At 36.3% G+C, this 25974-nt stretch overlaps 1 protein-coding gene across 3 annotated transcripts in view; it reads left to right on the forward strand.

Annotated features, from left to right (window-relative positions):
- PLEKHA5 (pleckstrin homology domain containing A5) overlaps positions 1 to 25974 on the forward strand; it is a 242566-nt gene that overhangs the window by 128610 nt on the left and 87982 nt on the right. For all 3 annotated transcript variants that reach the window (XM_082666875.1, XM_082666876.1, XM_082666877.1), the window contains exons 4-6: positions 20205 to 20288; positions 21562 to 21682; positions 24111 to 24215. In XM_082666875.1, coding sequence (XP_082523001.1) covers positions 20205 to 20288; positions 21562 to 21682; positions 24111 to 24215 — 310 coding nt within the window. The remainder of the gene's footprint in view (positions 1 to 20204; positions 20289 to 21561; positions 21683 to 24110; positions 24216 to 25974) is intronic.

A 25974-nucleotide genomic window follows, 5' to 3' on the forward strand; every position in this document is an offset into this window, starting at 1 on the left:
ATGCCAAGACGAATTAATTTGGAAATTTGGGAGAAAGGAAAAGGAGTCTAGCCGTATTCTTACTTTACCTTTGTAAAGTATGTACCTGTGTACCTCTCCATCTGGCTATTTATCTGTATCCTTTATAATATTCTTTATAATAAACTGGTAAAAGTAAGTAACTCTGTGAGTTCTGTGAGCCACTCAAACTAATCAGTCACACCTGAGAAGGGGGCTGTAGGAACCTCCATTTATAGCGAGTGGTATCTAAAGTTGGGTGGGGCTGGGATGGGGCTGGGGGGACAGTTTGTGGAGCTGAGCCTGTGGGCCCTGACGCTATCTCCAGGTAGATTGTGCCAAAGTTAATTGCCTGGTAGTGTCAGAAGAAACACACCTCCGAAATATGTGGTTGTGGCCTTCTCGTTGCACTAATATTTTTCTAACCTGAAAGATCTGCATTAATTAAGTGACCTCGAAGATAAAAATCAGTAATCAAGTGATGGGACATTTGAGCACTTTGTGTCATCCAGCACTGTGAGACACAGTATGGAAAAGACATCGGTGGATCTGTTTCTCACCCATTAAAAGAGCTTCCGCTTTGGGTATTAGTGATGAGTAAATGGGCACCAAATTATAGAGACAGTTGGGTGCTGGATTGAGTCGTTTGGATTCATGCCTGTTTTGCAAAGTGAAGGCTGGGGAACCAGGTCACATAATTCAGGGTCAGTGGTGGCATTTTTAAGAACTGAGTGGGCAAGAGTTTTAAATGCCACTGAGAAGCGAAGTAACCAAGAATGGAAAAATGACAGTTACCACAACTGCATCCTCAGTCATTATCACCAAGAGCCCTAAAGAATGTCCTGAAGCACATTGTTTGGTGGCACATGTTTTGGAGGCCCTCACTGGACTTTTTTTCTGTGGCTTTTTAACAAAGCATGGTTCCTGCCCTGTAGTGTAGAGATTCATGGAAAGAGAATCAGGATTAATTGAGATTTAGTATTCTCTACTGATTTAAAGAAGTTCATTAGCTCTGACAGAGTAATGCGGCAGACATCCACGATCTACCTCAGCTTCCTTTCCTAAAAATGTTGTTTGGGCAGAATCAAAAAAGCCAAACTAGCCATCCCTGACTTTGGGGAAAGCAGGGCAGAATCTCACGAGGCACCTGTAAGAATTGTCCTGTTGGTATGCTTTTTTTTTTTTTTTCCTTAAATGAATAGTTTCTCTGTTAATTGGGCACCTTTCGTAGGTGTAAAATTTAGATTACATCTTAAATTTGTGCTTTCACAACTACTGCTGCCTCTAACTGCAATCTCCTCTTGAAGTAGGTCAGCTGTCATTTACTGTACGTTGTTCAGTCTTTTCCAGCCTCCCCCAGGCATTTAGCCACTTCCTCTTCTGTGCTCTGCAAATCAGGTTATGTTATAATGATCTGTTTATAGCTCTGTCTTCCCTATTAAACTGTCAATTCCAGACTGTTCTGACCTTGAGAGGAGGGGCCTTATCTTATTCCCTCTTTTATGTTCCTTGCTCAACCACACTGTTTTACCTGTGGAGATCCTGTAAACCGTGGGTGGTGGGTGGAAGGACCTGAGCCTCCCAGGTCCTTGAGAAATAGTGCAGGGTACTAGTAATTTCATAAACCAAACACTGGTCGACTTGTTAGTTCTCGGTAACCCTGGTAATCTTTCAGAGTCTCTTTACAGATCTCTGCTGCTCCATTATTGTTTTTCTCCTGGCAGCCATATACAGAACCACCATGCCACTGTGATTCTGCAAACATATTATGCTGCCATTTTATTACAGAAATGTTTGCCTTCAGATGGGATAATTTTATAGCATATACAACAGTGACTGCACCTAAACCAGATCTGCTAGAATAACATACAACTTCCTTCTTAGTTCATTTTAAAAGTGTTTTGTTAAAACTATCCTGATGGTGTGAACAGTTGAAGACTTACATAACACAAGGTCACATTGGTTTGGGGTAGATATAATAGGCTTACTACATTTTAACCTTCAAATATTCTGCTTAAACATTGTTATGATTTGTGTCATTTAAAAGGGGCTGTCCTTTGCTTTTAGAACTATAGCAAAAGTTATTTTGTTGACTTCTCTTTGACGTTTTCAAGAATGGGTTTTGTTTTCCTTTTTAGTGTGAGAAGTTTAAACAGAGACTAATTGAGGCTAGGAAAACCTTCACTTTGAAAAAAAAAAAATAGGACAGATCCATGAATGACTGATTACTTTTCTAAAACATATGCAAACCCTTCTGGTTATAGCAAACTGTGTCGGCTTGCTTGTCTATATTTCAAGCTACATGATGAAACAATTTTGTTTTCTCAACTTGGAATGCTATTTTAAATTTTTGTTATAGCAGTTTCCTATGAAAGGAGTGTTTCGGCTCCAGTTATGTTACATGCTAAATTTAGTTGTAAGACAACTTACTTTGATGTATCTGCACATTTTTATGTCATTAGCATTCTAACAGGATATTTCCAGTACGTTTTGTAAAATGGTTTGTCCGTACTCTTGTTAAGAGTCACCATTTTGGTTGAAGGGCATGAAATGCAGAAGAAATATAGTCGGTCATTAAATATGAGTTAACATTTAATCAAACACCTGTTATGTGGTAGGCACTTTTCCAATTTCTTACATGGTTTTTCTCATTTAATTCTCACAAAAATCCCATGAGGATTAAAGTGTTATTTTTATTTTCCATGTAAGGAAATTGAAGCATGGAGAGGCTAAGTAACTTGCCTGTGGTCAGAAAACTATTGAGAAGAAGAGCTGGGCTTGAACTTGGAGTCTTCTGACTCCAGAGCCTACGTGCTTGTGGCCATTAGGTAGACTGCCTCCTGTGTGAATAAGCATATGAAGAAAGGTTTAACCTCACTTGCAATTAAAACACACACACAGGACTTTCCTGGTGGCACAGTGGTTAAGAATCCGCCTGCCAATGCAGGGGACATGGGCTCGAGCCCCCGTCTGGGAAGATCCCACATGTCGCAGAGCAGCTAAGCCCGTGCGCCACAACTACTGAGCCTGTGCTCTAGAGCCTGCGAGCCACAACTCCTGAAGCCCGGGCACCTAGAGCCCATGCTCTGCAACAACAGGAGCCACCGCAATGAGAAGCCCGCGCACTGCAATGAAGAGTAGCTTCCGCTCAGCACAACTAGAGAAAGCCCACGTGCAGCAACAAAGACCCAACGCAGCCAAAAATAAATAAATGAAATAAATTTTTAAGATAATAATAATAAATAAATAAAACACACACACAATTATAACCGTATTTTCTGTTAGATTTGCAGAGGAAAGTAATTGTCAATACCCAGTATGCGGGAAAGGAGAAATCTAATGCACTGAGGTATAAATATAAATTGTTACCTCTTTTTGGAGGGCGGAGCATGCGGATATTGAAAACATGCACATGCTTTGACCTGTCCATCCCACTTCTAAGAATTATCCTACACAGCTAAATACAGAAAAGTACAAAGGTGTCTAGACCGTGATATACATTAAGCACTATTTATAAGAAAAAATTTAAGTGTCCAGTAGGAATCAGGTTTGGGGAATTGTGATGTGCGGCCATCAAAAAAGAAAAGTTAGGGATGTAGTTACTGACATGGAAAGCTGCCCATGGCATATTGTTGAATTTAAAAAGCGGGTTGTAAAACAACATATATAGTTTGATTTCCTTATATGGAATAAATATGTGTTTATATACACACAAACTCTGGTCTAAAAGAATGTTCACCAAAATGTTAACAGCTGTTATCTTTACTGCTAGTTGGTATAACTTAGTGATCAGATGTATGGGTTTTGAAGTCTTGCAAAGTCACTTACTAGCATTGTGACCAGAGGCAAGTTCCCTAACTACTCTGTGCCTCAGTCTCTTCAGGAAAAGGGAGATCATTACAGAACCTACATCTTTGGGTTCTGAGGCTCAGATGAGTTTGTAAAGTGCTTGACATAATAAGTGATTAATTATTATCATTATTATTATCATTTTTAGGTGGTGGGACTGCAGGCAATTTTAGCTTTCTTTATACCTTTTATTGGCAGAATTTTTTGAAATAAGTATGAATCAACTTTGGAAACAATAGCAACAAAAAAAATGTTTTTAAAGGAATCGTTTAAATAGGTTTGCTTACAGTTTTAACAGAAAATATCTGTGAAGAGCTAAGGTTATTTAAAATTCCTCCCAGAACATTCTTCACGAGCTGTTTGCAGCCACATATGCTGGTACTTCACCCTGTGCTATGTGCCAACTTTAAGGGAATTGAAATCATATTTTACTCTCATGGCTGGAAGGCATGCATAATCACAACAAACTCCTCTGGAGAAGCTGCCTCAGTTTGCAGCTGCAATGACATACTGGTGCGTGACGTCAGTCTGGTGTCAGACTGGCAGAGTGGCAGGCTGGCCGGCAGCCACAGTGCATTTCCTGAGTGCTCAGTCCTCACAGCGCTCATTTGGGAGCAGCTCAAAGACAAAGCAGTGGAGTGTGATTTTTATTCCAGTATCCCCTTTTGCCTGTAGTTGAATGTCTGTTTACGAATGTGATTTTGATGGAGGCTGGTGAGTAATCCTTGTTACTTTCATGTATAATAATAAATAGCTGATGGCTAGATGAGTGGTAGTCCTTTTTTCTCAGTTAATGATCCTCTGATAAGTAATCTTTGTAGCCCTAGTGCCAGGCACAGTACCCAGTGCAAAGATTATAAATCATACATATTATAAATATTTCTATAACTGCGGTTTCTATAACTGAAGTATTGTATTCTTGTAGAAATGTAAGTGCATTGTTAGGCTTTTCAAATGACTTGAGGATTTTAAGATGTAATCTTCCTTTTGGTCTCTCCGTAACTTGAAGTTGCATACATGCACAGTAGTTGCAAATTGCTTGAAAGCCTAAAGATTTTTGTTTATTGTTTTAACTTCTTCAGAGGAGAGGCTTGATTTTTTCTTTTTCCCCCTCCACTAGAGCCAAATGAATAATTCTCAGAAGTTCCTTTGGAGGAGATGCAAACAGTACTCATTATATAATACTTTTATTAAAAAGTATGTTACTAGTCTAAATTAATTAACAGCTGAAGCTGCTAGTTATTTAATTCTTTAATTATCTGGTAATGTGATTCAAAATAGGAATTCACAAAGTAAGATCCTCAAAATAGGAATCCTCATTTACCTAAAATTTAAGAGCAATATAACGGCAGGAGATTATTATAGACGATATTTTGGCATTTAAAGTAATTAAATTACTACTGCCTTTGATTGTAAAGGCCGGCAACATGCCTTTAAAGATTTCTTATTAGCAATTTTAATTCATGTCTCTTTGAATTGCACTATATGAATTGATTTAGTTGTTTTGAAATCATTAGTTTAAGAAGTAGGCTATGTTGGGTAAGTTTTGTGTGTGTGTGTGTGTGTGTGTGTGTGTGGCTATTTTGGGTTTTTTTTCCCCTTCATTTTGAGTGGATGAATGATATTTTAATTTTAATTTCATACTATATAGTATAAACTGAAGCCTTTAAAGCCTTATGCTTTGTCATTTCTGGCATAATTCTTTTCTTGCAGGTTCAGTAGCAGCCTTGTGATTTCAAGGTCTTTTAGAGGAATTTTCCAATAAAGTTTTCTCTTAAAGAACAGGCACTTTTTACGTGTAAGTCTAGTTGAAGAAAAGACAATACGAAAATTCTTAATAAATGTAAATATTTTCACATGAATTTTCTGAAGCAATTAAAGAATAAGACTATTTGTACATATTTTTTAAGTGAGTAAGATAGGTACTGAAAGGAAGTGATCTAAATCAGTCGTTTATATGCAAATGTGCGAAGATATCAATAATTGCCTTATTATGACTCCTAATACATTGTATTTCTTCTATATTTAGAAGCACAGGTTATAGAAGTAGGGTTTCAACTTTATTTTATTTTACTTGACAGTCTTAATTCAAGATCCACAATTTTTCCCATAAGCTGCAGAATTTTCAGCTGAAAATTCTGCTGAGAGCTAGAAAGTATATAGAGAATTCATTAATATTTTTATTCCCTGTAAAATTTATCTCAAATCTACCTAAAATATTTTAACATGGTTTTAAAATAGCCTGTATTTTAAACTTAATCAGTAAGTTACTGTAGTCATGATGAATTGGTATATATTCAGCATACACTCTAAACAAAGATGTTTTTGAAGCATTATGACATCAGAGGTCATTGGCCTAAACGCTATTAAAGTTCAAGTGAAGACAAGCTCCTTAAACTTTTTTGTATGAACAGGAAATTAAGTCTGGCAAAACAAAAAAGAAGGGAGGATGAGCAGAGCTTGTTGAGGGGGGAGGAGGGATAACCTGAAATTGACTTAACAGTCTGACTCAAGTCTAAAGCACTGGGGATAAAGTGCTTGTCTGTTTTCTAGTGAATAAGGTGTGCTTTGAGGAACTCTTTCCACCAAAACTGAAGCCTGATGGTAAAATATAATTGCCGTATTCTTCAAGTTTGAAATTTAGCTTAATTAGTAAACTCAGATGGAATAGTAATTCTTTAAGCCCGTTATAGTCTTGAGCTATATTTTTGTTTCCTAGTAGGGACAGTACAAAACCTTGTGCTTAATAGATGCTTAATGAATATTTGAGCATGAATAAGTGAATTGATGAAGCAAGTGAAATGAGTGAGGAGAATATCTTGATCCTGTATTAGAGAGATTTCATCTTTTCTGGGATGATGAACACCTACTAGTTATCTAAGCAACTAATAGCATGCCGTGGCCTTGCATTCTGTTCGAAGGAAGTGTCTCCAGAGTAGAATGCGGCCATCGCAGCGGCCTACAGTGGCCATTGGAGTTCATTGCCGGCTTTGCTCACTGTGTCTCGGTCTCTGCCGTGGGAAGTGGGCCCTGCCCTGGTATTCTGAGTCAGATTTCTGTCCAACTCCTACCTCATCTGTAAGTGAGAAATCTCTCAGTACTTGGGGATAATGATTTGCTGACTAAACTGAGCCTTAGTTAAAGTGCTGTGTGTGTCACATAAGTGCATTATTATTTGGACCTTTTCAGAGTTAAAAATATATATATTCCTTTGAAATTGAAGTGACAGAGAACCTAAGAATGGAGCAAATACATTGCTTCAAAACTTATATAATAAAATTTTTATATGTAAATATATTTTCACTCAAAGCTTAGATTTTCAGCCCCATTTCTGTGCCCGCATCCCTTCAATCTGTGCTAAACTCTGGCCACATCCGAATATTCTTGCTGATTCATGGAGGCTCAATTCAAATGGCAGCCACTTCTGTGCCACCTTCCGTGCTCTTCCCCTTTCTAAGCAAGATCAGTCCCTAATCTGCCTCCCCTTTGTGTTTTGTTTTTGGTTATATTACTCCTCCTGTTTGTTTATGTATAACATTGGTAAGGCTGTGTATCATCAGTGCCTGTCTCATATTGAATGAATGAACGTATATAAGTTACACAAAAACACAGCCATTTTGAAAGAAAGTACTGTTTTTTAACAAAATCTTTTTGTTGCATAAAGGTATCATTTGACTTATTAGTAACTCCCTTTTTGTTCTTGAAGTGGTTGTTTAGATAAAGCTCATGCAATATTAAAATGATTAAAAACTATGCAATGAAGGATAGTAAAATTCAATGATGACTGATTTTTTTTTTTTTCTATTTGAATTGAGCTGTTCAGTGTGTCAGCTTGATTCTGTTGGGAAGAATGTTTCATCTACAATAAAATAATTGGATCTTTTTTGCAACTGTGTGGTTATTTAAGTGTAGGTTAGAATTAGGTTAACTTTTTGAAGTAGTGTATAACCACCCACAAAAGCAAAAGAGATGGTGTTGAAATTCCTCTTTTTCTAATTTGTTGTTTGCTTCCTTCCCAGTGGTATAGTAAACTTACATTTAATGCATGTTACAATAAAACATTACTAATTAGCATTCATTAGGGACTGGCAGAGTTGTCTGAATTAATGAAATTCTAGGTTATATATATATTTTAATGCCACATTATTGCTTTTAAATGCCAAGAATATTTCTGACTACTGACATGTTTCCAAGTTGGAGTTCTGCTTAGTTTTATTTTAAAACTCCATTAGATTTTTGTAATTAATAGTTTTTTTAATACAAGTGACTGTAATTTTTCAAATAAGTATTCTTTGAAACCTCTAAAATACACCCTGTGGTCATTTTTACTCTGTTGTGTGGTTTTACAAGGACTTCTTACATAGATCATTCAATAGTAAGCTTTAACCTTAGATTACTTGAACTTCACATTAAAGATAGGTCAGAGAGCCAGCAACTTTTTAAAGCAAGGGTGTGACATAATCTTACTTCTTTTCAGGAAAGCTAACTCTGCCTGCACATTCAAGTTTAGCTACTGTTTAGTGAGGGCTTTATTAGGTAATGGATGGTGGTGCTACCAGGTACTTGATCCTTTACAAAGCCCCATGGAGTAAAGTTTGTTGTGGTTTTGGTTTTGGTTCCTGTTTTACAGAAAGAAGTTGAGGCTCAGTGAGGATGGTCTAAAAGGGAGATATCCTGATTAAAATGAATTGGATTTGGACGTTAAGAGCCTTGGAGACATAAGAGCCTAGACTAAGGCAGTGATGGAGATGCCATTAGCTGTCTACTTGCATAGGGTAATTTCTGGGTAGCATCCAGAAATGTCACTTGATTCTTGAGTGCTTGACAGAAAATTACTCTGGTGGATTAGCTTGTACATTCTAAGAGCCATTTTTCTGTTTTAACCATAAAGTGTCATTTAACCTTCCCATTTAAAAGCTTCTTAAGAATCACTTATATGGCTTCCAAGTGAGAGAATTATCTAAATTATTTTAAGCATTTTTGTGTATAATGTAATTTATTAAGTGATCTAAAGTGTAGCTGTCCCATAACACTCAGGATGGATAACAGTTATTAACGTGCTGGGTACATTTTGTTCGTAACTAGCATGGTGTTAATTGAATTATTCTTACACTACTTCCAAAATTATTTAAAATCTATTGTAAAATTTATTTTGTAGATTCTAAATGAGCATATTGGTTTTATTCAGGAAGATTTTTTCAGAAGATGATTTAGAAATTATCTGTAAATACAAAAAACTAAAACAGATGAATTTATGTCTCATTTTTTGAATTTTTTATTTTTTTCTTTATTTTGTTCCTAGTCTATAATAATAATTTCAGCTTTGTACTCTTGCAGCGTTGCATCATACTCCTGTTTTCCCAGCGGAAAAAGCAAGTTTTCTGTTCCTGTTGGGTGATTCTGTAAAGCCCATTCTTTACTGTTATTATTCGTACTTAAATTCTTTGGGACCGATAATCAAATGTGAGGTTACATTTACAATTATGTTGTGATAATGTTGTCTGAGCAGCTAAGCGTGGGAAATGATTGCAAAGCCTTAGAAAATAAGAAGATGGAAAAGAAATACTGGGTTTAAAATTAAGTTGGAATCAGAACGGGTTTCATTACTGTGCTTCAGATAGAAATAGTCTTGGGGTGATGCTAAGCAATGAGACAGAAAGGAGAAGAGGGAGGATACACGTCCATGGTCTATGCAAGAGGGAAGGACCTCCAAGGAAAGGATTGTGTTGTGTTGTGCTGTGTTTGTTACATTGGGAGAAGATGTAGGACAGAATGTAGAAGTCCCACTGGCTGAGATGAGTCAAGGAAGGGGCAGCTGTTGAAAGGGGGGGAAGGGGGACTAAACAGGGCACAACTGAAACCTTGGGGACCACGTCTCCATGTGACTTCTGACAGACACCTTCGTAAATGCTGTGAGCCTCAGTTTATTCACGCGTAAAGTGAAGATAGTAATGCAGACCTCAGAGGGTCTGTGTGAGGATAGATGGTCAGGTTTCCAGTGTAGGGTGCGACAGAAGGAGTGTGTGAGCAGCACTGAGTGTGACTTCACGTGGTGATTACTATTTAGGTGATGATTTTAATGTTTATTGTTGGGAGCGAGGATCATCGAGGCCCTCACACCTGTTCAGTCCTTCATTTCCCCCAAGAAATCTGAGCCAATCCATTTCCTGAATGATGAGAGGAGAGAGGATAGATTATGAAGGGTTAAGAGTGTAGGGAGAATTTGTAGATGTGGGTAAATGAATCACTGAGGTTTGAGCAGGATGTCTGGAAGCAGTTAGCTCTACGTTAAAGGCAAATGGCATTTAGAACTAAATGTGGGGAAAGGAAATATATACTTTACATGTTTTGCAAAGAAAAAAAATTACAGTCTTTTAGATTGCTGACTCAATGGTTATTTCTCCACAAAACTAAGGCTCAAGAATTCAGTTTCTCTCAAGAAAAGGCATGGCACTTTTAGTGTTTTCTTTTGTTCTTAAGACACTGCTTTTAATTGTAGGCATAATTTTCCATACTCCAGTTTAAAAATAAATTGCAGGGCTTCCCTGGTGGCGCAGTGGTTGAGAGTCTGCCTGCCGATGCAGGGGACACGGGTTCGTGCCCCGGTCCGGGAAGATCCCACATGCCACAGAGCGGCTGGGCCCGTGAGCCATGGCCGCTGAGCCTGCGCTCCGCAACGGGAGAGGCCACAGCAGTGAGAGGCCCGCGTACCGCAAATAAATAAATAAATAAATAAATAAATTGCAGAGTCAGTCATTGTGGTAGTCAGATTTTAACATAACATTTTTCTCCTTTTTATTTAAAGGAAAATGAATTTAAATAGTTATCTGCATAGGACATTAATCAACTTTACATTTAACAATATTTTAAAATTTACCCTGGACCACCATAGAACCAATTGTGGAATTCATAACTAGAAAATAAAAATAATATTTAATAACTAAATCACTGCTACAAACATGTTTTTTAAACCTAATTTGAGACTGAGTCTCAGAGGGTAACATGCAGCGTTACGATTTCTATTGATAAAAGTTGTTCAACTTTTTTCTTTTTCTTAACTGAAGTATAATTGATTTACAGTGTTGTTAATTTCTGCTGTACAGCACAGTGATTCAGTTATACACACATATATGTATATATATTCTTCTCCATTATGTTTTATCACAGGATATTGATTATAGTTCCCTGTGTTATACAATATGACCTTGTTGTTTATCCATTCTATATGTAATAGTTTGCAAAACTCTTCAATTTTAAAATAAGTTGAAAAGTATAATTGTCTGATAGTGTAATGAAACCAAGGCCAAATTGAGAATGTACAATATTCTTTTTGGTTTGAGTGGAAGGATCTTGAAGAGTTGTCAGTGAACATCTGAGCTGTTTGCTGTCTGGTTTTCTACCTAAATTTGAGAAATACAGTCGCTTCCATAATCCCCACATCTCTCTGCCTTGCTCCAGTCCACATTGTGGGTATGTGGCAGCTTGTGTGGGTTGGGCCCTTGTAAAAGTCCAAGTCATGATGGTGGCTTCTCTACCAGGGTTGCAAAAAGAATTGCCAAACCACTATGATATCCTATTTTTCTTAGACTAAATTAAATCCTCCTTTCTCTCCCATAAGGGAAATACATGATTCTGAGCAAATCATACAAATGGGTTTGCAGCTGAATTTAATAAGAGACAACCAAAATCTCTTCTGTGGGACAGAGTTTTCTAAAATAACATATTTTGTTTGTGCATAGTGGATAAATTTTCAACCTTCTTGCCATGGATACACATATAAAACACTACCTAATAAACCTTGCTTTGTCTAATGTATTACTCAGAAGAATTATTGGCTGTTATTGACAATGTTACTAGCAATTTCAATATTTATTTCTTAAATTAAAAAACAGAGTGGATTTTGTAGTAAAGCGGTCATTGGTGTTACTCGTGAAGCAAAGGTATTAAAAAAAAAAAAACACACAAAAACAAGTACTCCCGGGGAGAATTGCAGTACTAAGAAGTAGCCAGTATATAGTTATTAATGGCCAAAACATTAAAAAAATTTTCCTAACACCAAATGCAAAGGCAACAAAAGCAAAAATAAACAAGTGGGACTGCATCAAACTAAAAAGCCTCTGCACAACAAAGGAAACAATCAACAAAATGAAAAGGCAACCTACCTAATAGGAGAAGATATTTGCAAATCATGTATCTGATAAGGAGTAATAATCTCAAATATATAAAGAACTCATACAACTCAATAGCAAAAAAAAAAAAAAAAAAATCCAGTTAAAAAAACTGGGCAGAGGGTCTAAATAGACATTTTTCCAAAGAAGACATACAGATGGCCAACAGGTACATGAAAATGTGCTCAACAATACTAATCATCAGGGAAATGCAAATCAAAGCCACAGTGAGCTATCACCTCACACCTGTTACATTGGCTGCCATCAGAAATATAAGAGATAACGAGAGTTGGTGATGATGTGGAGAAAAGGGAACCAGGAATGTAAATTGGTGCAGCCACTGTGGAAAACAATATGGAGTGTCCTCAAAAAATTAAAAATAGAACTCCCATGTTGATCCAGCAATTCCACTTCTGGGTATTTATCCAAAGGAAACAAAAACACTAACTCAAAAAGCTATCTGCACTGCCCCCCACCTCCCACATTCACTGCAGCATTATTTACAATAGCCAAGATATGGAAACAACCTAAGTGTCCATCAGTGGATGAATGGATAAAGAAGATGTAGTGTGTACATACACATACATGTACATATGCACATGATGGAATATTATTCAGCCATTAAAAAGGAAGGCAGTCTTTCCATTTGCAACAACAGGGATGGACCTTGAGGGCATGATGCTAAGTGAAACAAGTCAGACAGAGAAAGACAAATACTCTATGATCTTACTTATGTGTAGAATCTTTAAAAAGGGAGAGAGAGCTTATAGATAACAGAAAACAGATGGATGGTTACAGAGGCAGGGGAAAGGGTAAGGAGGGTGAAATGGGTGAAGGAGGTCAAAAGGTACAAACTTCCAGTGTTAAATAAGTCATGGGGGTATAATGTACAGCATAGTGACTATAGTTAATAATACTATTTTGCATATTTGAAAGTTGCTAAGATCTTAAAAGTTATTATCACAGGAAAAAAATTTTTGTAACTGTATGGTGACTGATGTTAACTATTAACTAGACTTACTGTGATCATTTCACAATATATTCAAATACTGACTCATTATCTTCTATACCTGAGACTAATATAATGTTATATGTCAATTAATTTCAAGTTTGAAATTAATTAATTAAAACAATGCAAAGGAAAAAACTTTTTTCCTGAGGGTGTAAATAAAACCTCTAGAGTTTCTAAAGTTCAGCTTAAATCACCCTCTTTACCTTCCCAAAGCTTCACAAAAGAATAACCTGGTAAAGCATTTTCCTCTTTTATCAGAAAGAACAGGAAAATCTAGTTTTGAATATGCTAGTACCAGTATTTTCTTTGAAAACCTATGTGAGTTGCTTTCTCTAAGAAAAATGAAATGTTTCCTTAGCTAATAGCCTTTCCCTTCTCCTTCTTCCTTGCTATTATAATATAACCTCATTTTATTCACTTTCCTCTCTGTGAGCCACAGACAAAATTGTGAATCTTGAATGGTGTGAGTTCACTTACCATTGATTGAATTAGACGTAGACGCATATGTCTGGCTAATGAGAGCCTGGACAAGGATGGCCAGGGAGCTCTTGGGAAATTTCTTGAAAAGGAATATGTAAGCAGAGACTTTACTTTCACCTCTGGACTCTATGTTCTGCATGTGATGTTTGGGACCACAGCAGCCAGTTTGGGACTATGCAGATGCCTAACTAAACAGGACGAGCCAATCAGTGTTGCCATATATTATGCAGTCATGAATAATATCTCCTTGAAATCTCAAATGTTCTTATCTTTAAATCAGGAATAGCGCCTTTCCATGCTTGGTTCAAAGAATATAATACCATGTGCTGTACTGATTCATTATATGCAGCATTGCTCTAATTTTTCATTTTAATTTTTCGATCTAGTACTCTCAGTACTATATTCATTTTTGAAAAAATCAGACAAATCCTGATGTTTTAAAAAACTTGTGAGGGTATTTTACCTATTTATAAATATTTGATATAAAATTTACATTTACGCTCAACAGAAGTTGTAAAGGTTTGGCCTTATTGTTGGATGACAGGAGTTTTATAACCAGATTTCATGTGTCAGTTCATAGTCAGTTGTGTTAATAAATACTTCATCTTTGACCTTGCGTAGTTTGAAATAACACTCCATTAAGAGTGAAACAGTTCCTTCAGTGTTACTGAAGTCGGTGTTCCTGACTTTCATCATTATACTAAAAAATTTAAACACCATATTAGCAGACATCTTTTTTCCTCTCTTTCTAAACCTGTAATTTTATTGGGGTTTATATTTGAAATGTGCATTTTATGCATCTTTTTAGTGTATGGGAGTTGTTTCCTTAGGGACGTCGTTGGTTGGAATCCTCCCTCTGCTCTCCTGCTGAGAGCAGACTAGCAACGTGGACTGAACCAAAAAATGTCTTCCTTCGGCAAGCCTGGAAATGGACACCCATCATCCCTGATTTTCAGAGCGCTGCCCCACAGTCTCAGTTACTCTTCATATAACAGAACCTGCCGCTTAGAGTTGACTCTAACCCACTAAATTTTGTTTCCATAAATAGGTTATAGGAGCCATGTAGTTTATCAGCTTATTCCCTTTTGATGTAAAGCTCAGAACTGCTTAAACAGCACACCTTTGCCCAGGTTTTCTGGTACAGTTACCTCCATGATGCATTGTTCACTTCACAGATAAGATCTGAAAAAGAATAAGGGAGTAATGAATTTCTGTTCCATCTCCAGTAGATATGTCATTTTTAATTTGTTTTTTATATAATTTGGTGGAAATATACCATTTTATACACACACTGATTTATTCATCTTAATATCTTTTAAAACCAAATTATTATTGAATGGAATAGTTCCATAAAGGCTGGAATTAAGGAGGTCTTTCATTTGATTTTCTAGTTTTAGTAAATGATTAAATGTCTAGTAATAAATAGTGAAGAGGGCATAGTGCCAAAGAACAAGCAATTTGTGTTGCAACGTGTCCATTTCTTGATAACCTTTTCTAAAAATGGCATCGATTCAATCCTTTATCTGGGCCTTTGATAGAGCATGATCCTCAGATTCAGCTGTTGAATATGACGAATTTCCTTCAGTCCTGAACTCTGGAAGAGCAGAAGCCTTTTTTGTTTTTTAAGTGTTGTCTGTTACTATTTAAAAACCTTCTCGAATACTGCCTTAAAAACATAGCTACTCTTGGACTCCCCTGGTGGCGCAGTGGTTGAGAGTCCGCCTGCCGATGCAGGGGACATGGGTTCCTGCCCTGGTCTGGGAAGATCCCACATGCCGCGGAGCAGCTGGGCCCGTGAGCCATGGCCGCTCAGCCTGCGCGTCCGGAGCCTGTGCTCCGCAACGGGAGAGGCCGCAACAGTGAGAGGCCCGCGGACCGCAAAAAACAAAACAAAACAAAAAAAGCATAGCTACTCTTGCTCTGGAGCTTTTATATTAGAATTACTTTTCTCCTCTATTTTTTGTTTTTGGACATATTAGGGGTATCTTGACCAGAAGCATGAACGCCAAGAGCAATCACAAATTTATTCTTTTACAATAAATACTGAGTAGTGGGATAACATGTGTTTTTAAACAGTTTTGGGGGTACATGTTAATATGAACTGTTACGGTTTAAACAGGTGACTGAACAGTAGTCTGATGACGACAACATATGCTCAAAGTCCTGTAGTGCATAAAAAAAGTAAGTAACAGTTATCGAGGGCTTGTCCTTTCCAGGCCATGTTTATACTCTTTACTCTTAACATCCCCACTAGACAGTAAGTTCCATGAGGACAGTGATTTTTATGTTTTATTAACTGCCATCCCCAGGTGCCCAGAACAGTTCTGAACAAATAAAGTAACAACCTGTGACATAGCTACTGTTACCTAATTGAGGCAGTTGGGGCATGGACAGTCACAGTAACTTGCCTAAGGTCACCTAGCTAGTGAGAGGAAGAGCTGGGATTCACACCTAAGTAGTCTGATTCATGGACCAGTGGTCTCAATGGCTGCTTCTGTTGTCTCTAGAGAAGAACAGGAACACAAAGAAATAATAAGTGTGGCTTATTTGGTAGAGTTCATTGTTAGAGGGCTATGGTGGTCTAACGCAGGGCTTATCAACCTCAGCGCTGTTGATATTGGGGGCTGTACACTTCTTTCATGTGGAAAACTTTCCTGCACATTGCAAGATGTTGGGCAGCATCCTGGCCTCTACCCACTACATACCAGCCCCAGTTGTAACATTCAAATATATTACCAGACAATGGATGGACAGCAAGGTCCTACTGTATAGCACAGGGAACTACAGTCAGTGTCCTGGGATAAACCATAATGGAAAAGAATATAAAAAGGAATGTGTATATATGCATAACTAAGTCAATTTGCTGTATAGCAGAAATTAACACAACGTTGTAAATCAGCTGTACTTCAATAATGTATATATTACCAGACATTTCCAAATGTCCCATGGGAGATAAAACTCATTCCCAGTTGAAAACCACTGGTCTAAACCTACACATTAAACCATCACAGACAGAAGTCTGGAAGTAAGAGTTAGGTGGAGGCGAATACTTGATCTCATATTTAGAAAAGTTTGGACCTCCTCCTATGCCACAGTGAGTCAGAAAGAAGGGAATTAGTTTGTTCTGTGACCATAAGGGTATTTTATATCAAGACCTGAATTTTATCCCTTCTTTGTAAGGATTCCTCTAGAAGCACAAATTTATATAAAACCATATCTTTTCAACTTTTCCCTTTCGGTCATGAAGAGCATAAAATCTCTGGCAAGGGTTTTTTGAATAACACCTTGTCTAGTAAAGCTTCGAATGCATTTTTAGTAGCACAGAGGTATGTTAGTTCATAATTTAGTAGTACAGTCACTTTTGCTATAACAGTATCTGAAGATACAGTATCTGTATCTTCCTAAAAATCGCCTCTCTGTGCAAAATTTGACAATGAAAGCATGGGGCTTTTGTGGAAAATGGGTTTAGGGGCACAGCACTAAAAAACCTCATTAGTAACACATAAAAATAAAGATAGGAACCTAGTGAAAGTGGTAGCGCAGTTTCACACATATTAAATGGTTAGAAAATACAAAAATACTACATATACTCTCTGCGTTGAGAAAGCCCTGCAGTTTGCTTGTGGAAATGGAATTGGAAGGGTTTCAGCTTGTGAATTATTGGGAACTGTTGGAAGTAGGGAGTTGTGAAATTAGAAAAAGTTGTATCACTGCATGTGGATGGGTGTGTTTCGTGAAGCAGGCAATGAACTGAAGTAGCTGGTGGACGTTTGAGAGTGTGCAGGTGTGTGATCTGTGTGCTCCTAGGGGCTGCATCATCAAGGTGCAGTTTCTGCACTCACCTAGACTTTCTCGTGGACGGGATCATGCATAAACAAATGCAGGATTTATGTGACACTCAAATTGTTCCTTAATATATGAATTGAATTGGAACACACTTCTACATGAATGTTATAGGAAAACTGATGGTGCTCTTGATCTGAATTTTGAGGCCCTTCAAAAGAGGAGGGAAAAAAAAAAAAAACCTTTGGACTACAAAAAGGATGGCGAGTGTAGGATGAAAACACACACTTTGTAAATAATGCTGGGGACAAACTGGTAGAATTGAAGGCTGGAATCTTGTCTTCCCTGCCCCCTCGTGGCCCTAAGCAGTCACTCCTCTTTTGCACCAAGGAAGGTGGTCATGACATGATACCTCGGCCAGCCACCTCCCACAGTGCCCAGTTGCTGTGTATATTAAAGAACTCATGGATTATGCACTAAAAGAATCCTGTGCATTAAGAGAGATAGCTTTTTCCTTATGTTTTCAAAGGTTCATTTGGATTTCATTTACATTGCTGTCATTTATTGGCACTCAGTATGCTTTTAACTCATATTTTTAGTTTCTGTAATTTAGACATTATGTTTATCCTTTACCATTACGGTACTTAAAAATGCAAGATTAGTATAAAAATGAAGTGTAAATGCCAACATAATAAGAAGGAATGGTTTTGAAATTTAAAAATGTGTATAAAAATAGATTTGCACAAGAGCAGTGAGAATTGACAATCCTATCAGGTAGTGGAAAATTACGACGTTTCAACAGTTAAGACTGGAATTTGGTTTGGCTGATGTTTTGGTTTGTCATACTCTTAATTTATTTTAATTCATTTTTAACAAAATGATTAGAAAACATTACTCTGATTTTTTATTTGCTAAGTATGTTGTTTTATGGGAGATGACAATTTTGTAACTAAACTAATTGCCTATAAAACCTCAGTCTTCTGAATTTGGATTTTATAGAAACCTAGTAATCTTGAATGACTGTAATTTAAAATATAAGTCAGAACAAATAAATAAACATTTCAGAGGACTTCTGTGTTTATGTTACAATTAGGTGTACATAGTAGGAAAGATTATTTCTTTCGTTAGAGAACAGCAAAAGACTTTCATGTTAGAGTATCCTTCGAAATAAATGAATTTTTCTGTCAATTTAATATCATAACATTAAAAGAAAACACATTGGGTACTTCGGAAAAGTAAAAGAACATAAATATGTTCATTTTTCATATTGGTTTTAGTCACTGAACTTTTAACTAAGATGGAATGCTAAGATTTTTATTTAGTTAGTTTTACTTTAAGACATTGTGATCTTAAAAGTACTTGGACAGGACTTCCCTGGTGGCGCAGTGGTTGAGGGTGTGCCGATGCAGGGGACACAGGTTCGTGCCCCGGGCTGGGAAGATCCCACATGCCGCGGAGCAGCTGGGCCCGTGAGCCGTGGCCGCTGAGCCTGCGCGTCCGGAGCCTGTGCTCCACAACGGGAGAGGTCACAACAGTGAGAAGCCCGCGTACCGCAAAAAAAAAAAAAAAAAAAAAAAAAAAAAGTGCTTGGACAATAAAAATGTCAATTTCATTGAACTAGCATCCACTTTCCGGGAAAAGAATGTTTGTGTGCTCCTTTTTTTTTTTTGCAATCATTCCGTTGTCACAATAGTCAATATATAATTTTTTTTAACTGTATACCTTTTCTTTTATACGGTTTTAGTTTTATTTAATAAAGTTTCCAGTACTTGAGTAACCAATAAAAATAATATTACTGAAAGTTCAGATTTGGAAAAGGAACTTAAGTATCTGAAGTTTGCCAGAAAGTTTGTGGCCTGCGGTTATAAATGTCCTACAATACAGATCACATGTAATAATCTTTTAAGATTAACAAAGCAGTATTCAGTACAACATCGTGACAATTTCCTCCATAATGAAAGTAAGTTTTCTAAGATCTAGCACACCAATGATTGATCTTCCTTACAGGTCGTTTTGTGGTATGTTACTAAACGGGAAAAAAATATTTGTTTACAAATGATGTATTTTTTTTAGTATATCAAATGTATACTGCATATTATTCGGGGCATCTGTTATTTTTGGCTTAGATAAATAGTTTGGGATTTTTCTCCTCTCATTTCTAGAAAACAATAGGAAGCCTAAAGTTCTTATTCTCCAAAAAATAGTCACTCTTTAATCAAACCAGATTTTTTTTCAGCAAACATAATAAGTAGATTTTTCTTTGCTTGTGTTGTTGTTTGTGCATTTCATTTAAGATTTTTGTTTTCTCCTTCAGATTCCATTTTTCTATAGCATACTTCAGGTATCATAAAAATCAATCCCATTACATTATTTATGTAAAGATTCCTTTGTGAAGCCAAAACGCCATAAATTATTGCTCTTCCAGTGGTACTATGTTTTAATGTTCCAGTGCCCATCTGGTAGTACTGTTAGATTTATTTTTCCATCATGAATTTGGCATTAGGTTTCTGTAACGTACCTAGATTGGGATACTAAATAATGAACGTAGGTGGATACTCATACTTTTCTGTGGCCCACCTGTCACGTAAGATGCAATGATTGTGGAGTCAGATCAACTTACTTTTGTTTATACAATAGAAGAACAAATTGAGGTCATACTGGTGGTGGGCATGGGGTTGGGAGTGGTGAGTCTAGCTGTACTGTAAAACTGTAAGTAACATTTACACAAACGTGTACACACGGTAGATAGTAGAAAAGATTATGTAGGAGTGTCAACACCTGAGGGTTTGAATTGCATCTCCTTTATTCACTAACTTTAATGTTGCTATAAAGAAATGGCTATTTTGCTACCAGGATATTTTTTTAAAGTTTGTGGTAATGGCATGTACATTTTCTCTTATTCTGTTTTCTTCCAGCCATAATGAAAGGAAAGTGACCTGTAAACATCCAGTCACAGGACAGCCATCACAGGACAATTGTATTTTTGTAGTGAATGAACAGTAAGTAAAGTGTTTCATGGAATGCCTCTGTTCAAAATGGGGTTAGTCTAAGTATCCATCAACAGATGAATGGATAAAGAAGATGTGGCACATATATACAATGGAATATTACTCAGCCATAAAAAGGAACGAAATTGGGTCATTTGTAGTGAGGTGGATGGACCTAGAGTCTGTCATACAGAGTGAAGTAAGTCAGAAAGAGAAAAACATACCGTACGCTAACACATAAATATGGAATCTAAAAAAAAAAAAATGGTTCTGAAGAACCTAGGGGTAGAACAGGAATAAAGATGCAGACGTAGAGAATGGACTTGAGGACATGGGGAAGGGGAAGGGGAAGCTGGGATGAAGTGAGAGAGTGGCATGGACATATATACACTACCAAATGTAAAATAGCTAGTGGGAAGCAGCCTCATAGCACAGGGAGATCAGCTCAGTGCTTTGTGGCCACCTAGAGGGGTGGGATAGGGAGGGTGGGAGGGAGACGCAAGAGGGAGGAGATATGGGGATGTATGTATATGTAGAGCTGATTCACTTTGTTATAAAGCAGAAACTAACACACCATTGTAAAGCAATTATACTCCAATAAAGATGTTTTAAAAAAATGGGGTTAGCGTTGAAATTGCTGTTATCCGTACTTAATACAGTACAATTTAACAGTTTTCTTATCTGGACATTTGCAGTCAAGTATAATAACAGAATGCCGTCTGTTTACTATGTATGGTATAGAAACATGACTTAAATTTTTTTTTCATGAGGAATGTAATTCCAGAAGCTCTTTTTACAATAGGTCAGACACAGATAGTAAGCTCAAGAGCACAGGATGCAAGGTCAGGGAAAACTGTAAACTTGGTCAAATTATTAAACTAATTTGTGGGATCTCAGTTCCCCAACCAGGGATCGAACCCGCGCCCTCAGCAGTGAAAGCACAGAGTCCTAACTACTGGACTGCCACGGAATTCCCTATCATTGTTACTGTTTTCAATATTAGAATCGCTAATCTTGTAATTAAATTTTTAATGTTCCAGTTAGATGACCAAGTAGCATATCTGTATTAAGGCTTATTAAAATAAACATGATATTAAGTTGTGCTTAATTATTTTTAAAGTAGTTATAAATATTAAGCTCCAACTCTGGAGCTTATTAAGCTCTAACTAGTACCCAGCTGTTTTGAAAAAGTCAGACACCAGCATTGTTCACTCTAGGGAAATGTTATTGTACAGTAGTTTATATAAACAGCAAGTTCTAGCGTTCTGGCATATTATATTTTCAGGACCGTTGCAACCATGACATCTGACGAAAAGAAGGAACGACCTATAAGTATGATAAATGAAGCTTCTAACTATAACATGAGTTCAGACTATGCGGTGCATCCAGTGAGCCCTGTAGGCAGAGTAAGTTATTTTGCTTACTGTTAATTATTGATAACTGGTATAATTGGTAATATCTATTACTCTTAATGGACTTAGAGTTTTAGAATAATCATTTCATTTTTATTATTATGTGAACCTAATTACGTTCGAGGTAATTGACATAAGCAGTGGCTTAGAATATAAAGTAGTAAGCTTATATTTTAATAATTTAATGATTTTTTAAATATTGTAGAGTTCAGATTTGGAATAATTTTACACATGTAATGGATGTTTGTGTGAGAAAATGGAAGTTTATTGAATCAACTTAAGTTTTAATGGTGAAGGTTAATATAATGGCCTAGAACTCCCATTTTCTGACTATTAAGTATACCTAGAATAATATATATTCTATCATATTATACTGTTTCTTTAAAATGTAAAATCTTTTACTGCTAAAGGGAAACCCATCAAGCCACTGTGCTTGATGACTGATGTGTTTAGAACCCATGATGTGAAAAGTGCCATAGCCACATGGAAACAGTAGTGGGTGGTTTTTCTTTGTAATCAGAAACAAAAATGTTAATTGTTTAACCTCTAATCCCAGACTTGTGTGTCTATAAAAGTTTGTAGTTGTTGCTTCTTGTACTTTAAACCATAACGTTAATGTTTTAAATTTAGAATTTTAATATTAAAATGTCTTCAAACTCGTAGAAAACCTGCTGCTAAATCTGAATAAATAGTTGCCGTAACATTAATGCTCAGGTCCTAAATTAAGGATAGCAAGAAAATCAAGGGATGATAAAAGAATTTTCTTTATTTGGAACATAATTGTGTATTTTATAATAGTAAAAGAATTGTAATAGTAAATTACGGTTATTGTAAAGAAATGGGTAATAGACAATTATCTATTTTAAATGCCTGGTAAGGTTTTTTAAATGAAATATTGCAGATATTACAAGTAAATATAAATTTTCAAATAATGTAAATTATTTCTAGTTCTTGTTAGCATAAAACACTAGCAGGATAACACAGCATTATAATGCTTGTAAATTTATACTAATTAAAATCTAGAAAAATGACTTACCAGTTGAGGGCCAGTAAGTCATTGTCTGGAAAGAAGGTTGGAGCCGTTCCTCACACTTTACACCCAAAATTTTCCAGATGGATCAGGTGTTAAAGCGGTAAAAACAAAACTCTAAAAGCAGTACAGAAAGCAATGGAGGTTTTTTAAAATAAACTCAGAATGCAGATGGGCTGTCTAAAATATGACATAAATCCCAGAAGTCAAAATAGAAAATGAGAAATCCAACCACAGAAAACTATCATGCATGCATAATATCTGTAATTTATATGATAATTAAAGAAGGATACTGAAGAGTAGGAATTATGTATGCAGTTATTTGAGAAAAAAAAAAGAGATATTCCATAACTATGAAAAGTTATTCAGATGGATAGACACATATATACACAGTGGTATCAGTCGCCTCACAGGGTTGTGTTTGGGTTCTTTGGGTGCTGGGGTCCAGAGGTGAGAGTAGACTGGTCCTTTTGTATCTTTTTGTAACATTTGAGATTTGTACTGTGTTTAAGCATTATATGTTCATAAGTAAATTAAAATGTATCCCCCCAAAATGGCTGATATCGGGCCTTAAAATTCTATTATGTACTGATACAAGCCTCATAAAAGGAGATTCTAATGTAATGTGCTAGATTTCCAAAGATTCTAGATAAGTTGAAAAATAAGAGATAAATTGATATTACTTACTTCATAGAGAAATTCAAATTCAGCTTCTTTGTCTTTATGTTTGTTGGTTACTGCTATCATTCCCACCAAGATAAAATGTTCACAATAAACAACAGCAGTATTTTAAAAGATTATGTGTACTTATAAGAATATGGTAAACACCATCTGTCTGGTATTATCCACGTTCAGAGTTTGTCCGTAAAGAAGAAAACACTACATGACGTTAAGCAGATCCTTCCAGTCTTGTTTTGACTTGATGTGATATGTTTGTTTCTATTTTATCTGTTAGATTTGCTCTTGTGACATGGCACTGTTAACTTTCTTTAATTGGAGCAACACGATTAAATGCAGATATAAATCAAAAAGTGCTGTCATTTGGTTTATTCTTTAAAATGTGTTAATATTATTTTTACTCAAGGTTCCTTCTATTTAGCAGGTAATGCCACACACTGTGCCTTTTTAAAAATTGTACACGCGGATTTTAAAGGAGAGAGATTTGTGATCCTTCCGTAATATCCTAGAGGAGGAAAAATCTTTGTGCAGAATTCTTACATTTGAAACAACTAAGACACAAAAGTGGGATTGCAGTAATTCATCTGAACAGATTAAATCCTGGACGTTTCAGAGAAATCTGAAAAGAGATTAAAATTCTGAAGATGAAAAATAAACTCAATATCTAGGCATTAATACCACATTTTCTGTTGGGCTTTTTTTTTTTTTCCTTAGACTTCACGGGCTTCAAAAAAAGTTCATAATTTTGGAAAGAGATCAAATTCAATTAAAAGGAATCCTAATGCACCTGTGGTCAGACGAGGTTGGCTTTATAAACAGGTATTTTTTTTTTTTTCCTATTTGATGTGAAAAAAGGACAGAATCAAAAGGGACCTTTTCTGCCGAAGGCTCCTAAGACAATTGTATAGAGTGGAGAAAGAACTGTAGTGGTCATCCAGATTCTTCACTTCTTATTACCATGGAGAGAGTTACGGGAACAATGGAGAAGGAAAAAGTAATGGATGTTACTTAGAGATATTGTGGGCGGGGGTGGGCAGGTATTTCTGAATTTGAAATTAAATATATGCTGCCTGAAAATGTTAGGAACAGCATGCTAAAAATATCTAGGCAGAAATATTTTTAAAATGGAAAAAAAAAACAGAGGTATTGCACATTTTTCTATCCTATAAAAATCATTGAAGAAATGTAGAATCATGTACTTCTCTGCTTTAATTTATAGAGAAATCTGATCATAAGTTGAGATTTTTCTGATTTTTTCAGATTTTTGCTTCTGTGCTCTCAAGACCGCTGTTAAGTGTCTGTACTGTTTTTTCTTTCTTTTGTTTGTTTGATCAAGCATGGGTCACTCAGATACCCTGATAAGTTGGGGTTTGTATAGTTGTGTTACCTGGGAAACCTGGTAACTAACCTTTTTTGGAACATTGTTGTACGTTTTGGAATTAGTAGGGATGCATGTACGTTGGACTTGGTGACATCTATTTGGATTGCTCAGAGGCTTTTGTTTTCTTTTTCGCTTTCTAGTTTGCAGCTGGGTTTCAGATAAATGAACTCCAGATAACTGAGATAACTCGGCATTCAAGACCTTTATCTTTCTTTGTCCTGTCTCTCTGATTCTACATGTATACAGATGATGCAGAGCAAGTTAAATATTAGTCCATTGATAGTGTTAATTTATTCTGTCAAATATTGCTAATTGCTTTCAGATGGCCTAATAATTATATTCAGTAAAATTCATAATGACTTTGTTACGAAACATTCATTAGACCTTGCTCTGTCTGAAAGTTGGGTGGCAACTAAACTACTGTATTGGCAGAAGACCCACTTAAAATCCAGAGAGTTCCCATTCAGATTAGTTTCGCCAGTTTCTTACTGAGTTGATTGGGTATGTAACTTGGATACCAACTTTTTATTTTTACTTAAAGATCATTTACTATATTTTAACCATCTGACATTTAAACTTATCCAAGCTAAAAGGTTTTTTTTACCTAGACTTTCTGAGTCCAAATTCTATTGAAATAGCTCCGTGTGATATTGAGCTTTGTAGAGGATATAGGATTCCTTATTTTAAATGATTGCTGTTCTTATTTCTTGATCCCTTGGCTAATTTAGTATTGCCAAAGAGTTACCAACCAGTTTCTCTACCATGAGTGTTTATTTTGTAATAGGTGTGTGACTTACAGAGAATATTTGTTTGTAGAGCCGCTTAAAGATCTAAACTTTTTAATTATCTGTACTAAAGAGATAATTAATTAGGAGATTGAAAATACCATGTAATTTGGGAGGGCGGGGGAGAGCTTTCCTTAGTGTAGCTGTCAATTTTAAGGACAGATCCCTTACTTCAGGAGATTTTTACCCATATAATTTCTTCAGTTCTAAAGGCATTTTTAGATGATAGTCACAGCTAGAAGTAAATGCACATACAAACTGACCTCTTTTTTGCCTTTGTGTGTGTGTGTGTCTCAGTCTGGGTCTGGGTCTGTGTTTCGTTTTCTCTTGTGGTTTTGCTCTAGTGCATGTGGGAAGGTAATTTTCATGAAAATTGTGATTTTGTTGGAGCTTGGCATTTTTATTACCTAAA

This window comes from Grampus griseus (assembly GCF_964374135.1).
Source record: "Grampus griseus genome assembly, chromosome: 11".
Classification (NCBI taxonomy): Eukaryota; Metazoa; Chordata; class Mammalia; order Artiodactyla; family Delphinidae; genus Grampus; species Grampus griseus.